The following is a 7,291-nucleotide window of genomic DNA, read 5'->3' on the forward strand; positions in this document are numbered from 1 at the left end:
TTGAAAAATGTGGAGTTTTACATTTTTATTAGAGAAAAAGACAAAAATAGCACTAAATCAAGTTTTTGTTCCCAAACTAGCACTCAAGGTCAAAAGTCACAAAAATATCACTTAATGTTTTATCAAAAGTCACAAACTTAGGGTTTAGAGTTAAAGGGTGGGGTTTAGGATTTAGGTTTTAGGGTTTAGGGTTTAGGGTTTAGAGTTTAGGGTTTAGATTTTAGGGTTTAGGGTTTAAGGTTTAGGGTTTAGGGTTTAGAGTTTAGGGTTTAGGATTTAGAGTTTAGGGTTTAGGGTTTATGGTTTAGGGTTTAGGGTTTAGAGTTTAGGGTTTAGGGTTTAGAGTTTAGGGTTTAGAGATTTGCCATTTTTATTACTTCCATATATTTTTATAAGTAAATTTACAATATAAGAAAAATAAGCATACAATATAAGAAATATAAATTTTACATGAAACATCTATTATAATATTATCATTTGATATAAAAGCACGAAAATTAGAATAAGTAAATATACAATATAATAAAAATAAACAATAGGTAAAATACAATTAATAAATGAAAAAAACTAAATTAAACATCTCTCTCAAAAAATGTATATTAAAATGAATAATAAGTAAATATAGAATAAAATAAATAAAAATATTATAATAAACATCTATCGTAATATTAGAATAAGTAAATATACTATATAAGCAAAATAAAAACAAATCTGAGAAACATACAGTAAAATAAATTATAAGTAAATATAAAATATAAGAAATAAAAATATTACATTAAAAATTTATAAATAATATTACCATTTGACATAAAAGTAAAAAAATAGAATAAGTAAATATACAATATAAGAAAAATAAAAATGAGGTAAAATACAATTAAGAAATGCAAGAACTACATTAAACATCTATCTGAAAAATGTATTGTTTTACATTTTTACTATTTAAAAATACAATAATTAAATATAAATTTTAAATATTATAATAAGTAAATATAAAATATAATAAAGAATAAATAATAAGTAAATATAATATATAAGAAATAAAAACATTACATTAAATATATATCGTAATATTATCATTGATATAAAAGTAAGAAATTTAGAATAAGTAAATATAAAAATAAGAAAAGATAAACAATAAGTAAATATACAATATAAAAAATGGATAATTAAACATTTATCTGAAAATATATTTAGTTAAATGGAAAAATGTATATTTAAATAAATAATAAGCAAATATACAATATAAGAAATATAAATATTACATTAAACATCTATCTTAATATTATCATTTGATATAAAAGCAAAAAATTAGAATAAATAAATATACAATATTGAAAAATTCCTTAGGGTAGCCCTTTTTAAGTTTTTGTTATAAAATAGCTATAAATGAGAAAAATGACCAAAATAAGTCTTATTAAAGGGTAAAAAAACATTTATACCCTATGGTTAACTAATATAGACTTATGGTTTAGAGTTAAGGGGTAGGGTTTTGAGGATAGAGTTTCAAATTTTTAAAAATTAAAATAAAATGTAATTTTTTTTAAAAAATAAAAGGGATTATTTTGGTCATTTTCCTTATTGAATGTTATTTTGTAACAAAGACTTAAAAGATCTATTTGAGAGAATTGCCCTACAATATAAGAAAAAATAAATAATAAGTAAATATACAATATGAAAAAGGAAAAACTATTTCAAACATCTATCTGAAAAATGTATAGTTTTCTAATTTTTTTCTAAGAAAATATGTATTCAAACAAACATATAATTCAGAATTGTTGTTGTTTAGAATACAACGTTCAAAAAAATAACTATATGGTTGACATTTAAAAATAAAAATAGCTATACGCGCATGTTAACTCCTAGTTAATTATAGAAAACAAGGTCATTCTCACGACGTCTTGAGGTACTCAAGAAAATTTTGTTTTCTTAGAATGTGAATAGAAGAGGGTTAGCGCAATATCATTTTATTTAAAAGGAGTGTAACTAATATTTTATACATACATGAAGGCCGATCTTTCATTGAACTTAGTCTCATCATCATTGACATGTTCTTTTCATTAATACCAACCCACCAGTTACAATCTTTGACTTTAATGCACCACCCATTCAATGTTATCGTTAGAATTTGTGCGAAACAAAAGAGAAATTTTCAGAACGAAATTTTAGAAATGCTTTTTGAAATTATTTTTAAAATTTTTATTTTAAAATTTTTAATTTTTATTTTATAAAATTTTAAACCTCAATCCCAAATCTCCACCATTTAACACTAAACTCTAAGGATTACATTAGTTAACCTTAGGAATATAAGTGTATATTTACCTCTTTAATGAAATATTTTGGTCATTTTGATATTTAAAATCTATATTTGTGATTGAAACTTTTTTAGTAATATCTTATGATATTTCTCTTTATATTATAATGAAATTATTAGTAATTTCTTTTGTACATTTATAAGTTCATATAAGTGATTGTATGTTGCACAAAAAAAGAACATACCCAAAAAAAGTGACTGTATATTTTATATTTTCTTAAAAAAATAAACTTATCTATATGTTAAAAGTGTAGTTAAAATGAAATTATGACGGGATAATGTTTTAAAACGATTGTTGAAATTAATAACATGCCACATCCATGATCTGAGGGCTTGAGTCCCATTATTAAAGTAAATATTCTGTTTTGGTCCATGTACAAAAATCCTAGGATTTTCCACCTTATCTCCTATAAAAGAGGGCAAATCTTATCTATTTTCTCCACATAAAGAAAACCTACCAAATACTATCCAATTGAAAAGTGAGCAGTCGTTGACTGAGGAGGACCAACCGTTGGCCACATGAGTTCTTCTGACCACCACGCTGTGTCGCAACTGAGGAGGTCTTGTGGTGTTTCGATCCTTTTTCGTCATTTTCTCTATTCTTGCTTTTTTTCTCTCGATCCGTCCACGTGATGAGGGTAAGAAAATCTTAAACACTCTTTTTTTGTTCTTATTTCCCTATTTATTCTTCTAAATCTCTTATCTCAAGTTTGGATGGAAACCAACATTTGTTCTTGTAGATCTGGTTTGTGTGGAGCTGTTAAACACATTTTCTACATCTTCTCGCATCTCGCAGATCTATGCTCAGGTGAGAGCTAATAGCGATCTCTATCTCCTTTTCTCATTCTCTTGTCATGGTAAAAGTGTCTAGGTGAATCATTAATACATACATATAACAATAAGCATACATGTAGTTGTTTTGCCTAGATGTACATATACTTAAAAATATTATATTTAGATTGATATAATATAGATATATGTTATATATAATGTTAGGTTGTTAAAACAAAAATGGTTGAATAACGTTTGAGTACCATATGTGATTATTGCATTGTCTGTGAATATGACAATGTGTGGATGGTGTATATGAGTTAAAGAAGGGATTAAGGCCTATGTGGCTGCCGGTGAAACATAACGGAAAGCAGTATTACTGAGGTTTATCGTCGGAGAAGACATGGGTGGACCATGTAAGGTGGAATGTTTTATCGTCGGAGCAGACATGTCGTGTGCATGTGGGTGGAGTTGAGAATGTGGTGGCATGGATAGCATGAATGCCTTGAACTCACAGGAACTGATTGTGGTGGTGAGCTCTCATGCAACAACATGAGGGGTGTGGGGACCACATGAGGTGGTGTTGTCTCATGTGTAACCGTCGAGGTTTATCATCATTTCTTATTGATTTATCTTGTTTTGTTGGATGTTCTAGCCAGACCTTTTGCTATGTTGTGTGATGATTGTTGGTGGTTGATTTAAGGGATTCTAGAGATTCTCTCTCTAAGTTTTTGTTGTAAAATTCATATATTTTTTCTTTGCAAGTGAGTTCGAAGAAGTGCATGAATAGTCATTTAGGTGGTGTTAAGTTTTTTGGTTTTCAATATGTTATTTGATTTTAAGACTTGCTACTTTGTTTAAACATTTCATATTTGTTTTAGTACGGTTTTGTAAGAAATTTAGATTTGCTCTTTAGGAATAAGATTTGCATTGGTCTATTAAGGGTCTCTTGAGGGTTTAAGCCAATGTGAATAACATGTTATGGAAAATATTTATTCAATTAGTGTATTATTCACACCCTTGAAAATAGCAAATGGTTATACAAAAATATATTTTCTATTATGTTTGATTCACGATATGGATATCATTAAATATTACTAGATATTGTATTTGATATCCGTTAAGGATATATTTTATCCTAAATGATATTATGAAAACTAATTCACATCCGGTTGATCAATTTGTTTACCTCTTTGTCACATATTAAATCACTAAATTATACTTGTCTTTATTAAAATTTGAACCAGTGCTTTGGATTTATCGTTTTTTTTGTCATCGACTTTTACAGACTCATACTGACTCTGTAAACCACATCGGGAGATCTGCATCCATGTGAACAACGAAAGACGGTTGTGTCCTTGCACTGCGTGCGAGGCTATCCGCCTTAGTATTTTGTGTTCTTGGTACATAGATAATCTCTGATCAGAGGAAACTTGCTTTAAGGGTTTTCAAATCTTCCAAATAACTTGCAAAAGCTGGCCATTCATCTTGTTCCGAAACCATATTCACCAATTGAGAACAATCCGTTGCAAACGTGACCTGAAACTGTCGTAAATTCCTCATACACTCCATTGCCCATATTAGTGCTTTCATCTCTGCGTGGAGAGGAGAGAGACTAGCTCTAACATTTCGTGCCCCCAACAACCAATCAAATCCTACTAACGTACTATACCAACCTTGTCCGGAAAAGGTATCATTTTCTTTCCAAGAACCATCTGTGAAACACCATCTGCCTGGAATCGCCGGGAGTGTCCTATCTCCACAGTTTGTGTTGTCCGCTGTTCGTTCAATATTTGTGCCTCGGCCCAAAGTGTTGATTCCGTTGCTGCCAACTTAAGGGTGTCCCTAGGATCAATGTCCAGGTTGCTGAAGACTTTATTATTCCTTTCTTTCCAAATGTACCATAATATCCAAGCAAACTGATGATCATCCATGTGAGGAAAGACTCTCCAAAAAACGATGATCCATGTTTGTAAAGAGAGAAGAGGTTGGAAAAATATCTGGATTTGATGGTATCTTCGAGAGAGCCCAAACCTGAAGTGCTGGAGGACATTCGAAAAACACATGGTTTATTGATTCCTCAGAGGCTCCACATCTTGCACAACATGTGTCTCCTTGTATTCCTCTTGCATGCAAATTCTTCTTAACTGCTATACATCCGGTCACCAATTGCCATAGAAAATGTTTTAACTTTGGAGGACACCTTATTTTCCAACAGAAAGCCTTTAGTACATTGACTGTAGGTCCAATGAGTAATGGTGGTCTTACCTTGTCTGGATAAACTCGTTCTGCCTGATATCCAGATTTAACTGTATATTTCCCATTTTTTGTGAAGTGCCATCCAGATTTATCGTTAGTCATTAGAATTAATGTTTAGGATTTGTGTTTACTGTTTAGGATTTGGATTTTGCATTTAATGATTTGGTTTAGGATACAAGTAGCCTTGAATCACATTTAGAGTATATGATTAAGTTATTTGATTTTTTTTTTTGGCATCAAACAAACTTCATTCATAAAACTTACTCTGGTCCGTTTAGACCAGCTGTTATGGCCTGTCTAGAGTGAACCAGAACGTCTACAACGGTAAAACAGTGACCTCGTGATCGTCCTCCCTTAGTCAGAGAGTCCGCACGGATATTATTTTCACGGAATACATAAGAAAATTCAACATCATGGAAACAAGTTGAAAGATATTTAATATCATCTAGGTCTGGTGCTAAGGCTGGCCATTCGTCCTCCCTTTGAATGAGGTTTTTATCAACTGCCGAAGTTAACCCCATCAAAGCCTTTTTCTTGGATTTCCTGCATCGCTCAAATAAGGCCACTAGCTTCTGCGTTTATTGGTGCTTGTGTACGAGGGGCACACTTTTGTCCGTGCAATATCGCAACTTCTCCTTCTGTACGTACGAACCCCATACCCATCCAGTCGTCCTTGTCAGACCAGGAGCTGTCTACTTGGCACCTAAATCTCTTATCCGCGACATACGTAACTCGGGTTCTACTCTGTTGGTCCGTTTGCCTATCATCAGCTGTCTCATCCAGTTTCTCTCCTATTTGCGCAATCCTCCACGTCTCTGCTTCCTGTCTAGCTAACTGAATCGTATCCAGAGGAGAGATGTCTTTCGCATTGAAACACTTATTATTCCTTGCTTTCCACACATACCACATCAGCCATGGGAATATCTGAGCTTCCCCTTGTGGATTTGCAGTCAAAACTTGCTGCAATAAGTACTCAAAGTTCACAAATAAGAACGTACTCGGGAAAGACCCCAGAGGTGTTGGAATTGATGTGAGAATCCAGCATTGAAAAGCTGGTTGGCACATGAAGAGTATATGGTTTATGTTTTCGATCTCCTCTCCGCATCTTTGACAAGATTTATCCGTGCCACAGTGTCTCTCTACTAGTTTTCTTGCCGACGAAACACATCCCGATAGGGCTTGCCAAAGGAAATGTTTAATTGTTCTTTCTGTCATCAGTTTCCATACCATTTGTTTCAGTGGTGTGATGCTTGGTTCCGTCATCGGCGCAAAGTGATTCTTCCTTCGTTGTTATACTGCGATATCGTATCCTGTTTTAACCGTGGTTTAGTGTTTGATTTAGGAATTAGTGATTTGTTTTAGCCTTTAATATTTAACAAATCTAGAAAACATCATAAATGTATGCTTTTAACATATAAGAAGAAAAAATAACATTAAATATTTTTCGTAAACAACAACTAAGTTATATCATTTTTTTTCAAGAATTGCTATCCTATCTACCTGTAAGTCTAGGTATAATTATTAGATTTACCACTGACAACATAATTTATCCACACGCTAAACTCAAATTCAATCACATGGTTACTAAGAGTATATAATGATACCACTCAAATTACCCTAAAGAGTGAATTACTCTCTCAAATAAGAGGTTCAGTTGCAGTACTTAGGAATCGAATCCACAAGGAGATAGAGAACCTACTAAATCTAGTCAGGTTATTAATTCTAGGTGTTTGTTATTTATGGGTTTAAAATTAAATAGCAATTCCTAATTGAGCAAGGCTAGTGCTCGACTAACAAGATGATTAGGGGTGTAACTTTATTGGAAGGTATTAGATGCATGGTTTCTCTTCAGGTGTTAGAGATTATAATCCTATAGATGCCTAACAGTTGCATGCATGATATATTAGAGCTCAACTCCTTAATCACAGTGATCAGCGATGGCAATGTTTC

General features: G+C 31.9%; 1 protein-coding gene and 1 long non-coding RNA gene across 2 annotated transcripts; one reads left to right on the forward strand and one right to left on the reverse strand.

Moving 5' to 3' along the window:
• Window positions 1-2,655: 2,655 nt before the first annotated feature.
• Window positions 2,656-3,875, forward strand: LOC125590228. Its single transcript, XR_007326482.1, has 3 exons — window positions 2,656-2,949; window positions 3,052-3,119; window positions 3,409-3,875. It is a non-coding gene; the product is annotated as an uncharacterized LOC125590228 (long non-coding RNA).
• A 2,018-nt stretch (window positions 3,876-5,893) lies between these two features.
• On the reverse strand, window positions 5,894-6,604 carry LOC106383663. The gene is made up of 2 exons (XM_013823736.1): window positions 6,569-6,604; window positions 5,894-6,301 (listed from the first exon to the last, which is right to left on the reverse strand). Exons 1-2 carry the CDS (start codon window positions 6,602-6,604, stop codon window positions 5,894-5,896), a joined length of 444 nt encoding a protein of 147 aa, XP_013679190.1.
• Between the last annotated feature and the right edge of the window lie 687 nt (window positions 6,605-7,291).

This window comes from Brassica napus, chromosome C7 (assembly GCF_020379485.1).
Source record: "Brassica napus cultivar Da-Ae chromosome C7, Da-Ae, whole genome shotgun sequence".
Taxonomy (NCBI): Eukaryota; Viridiplantae; Streptophyta; class Magnoliopsida; order Brassicales; family Brassicaceae; genus Brassica; species Brassica napus.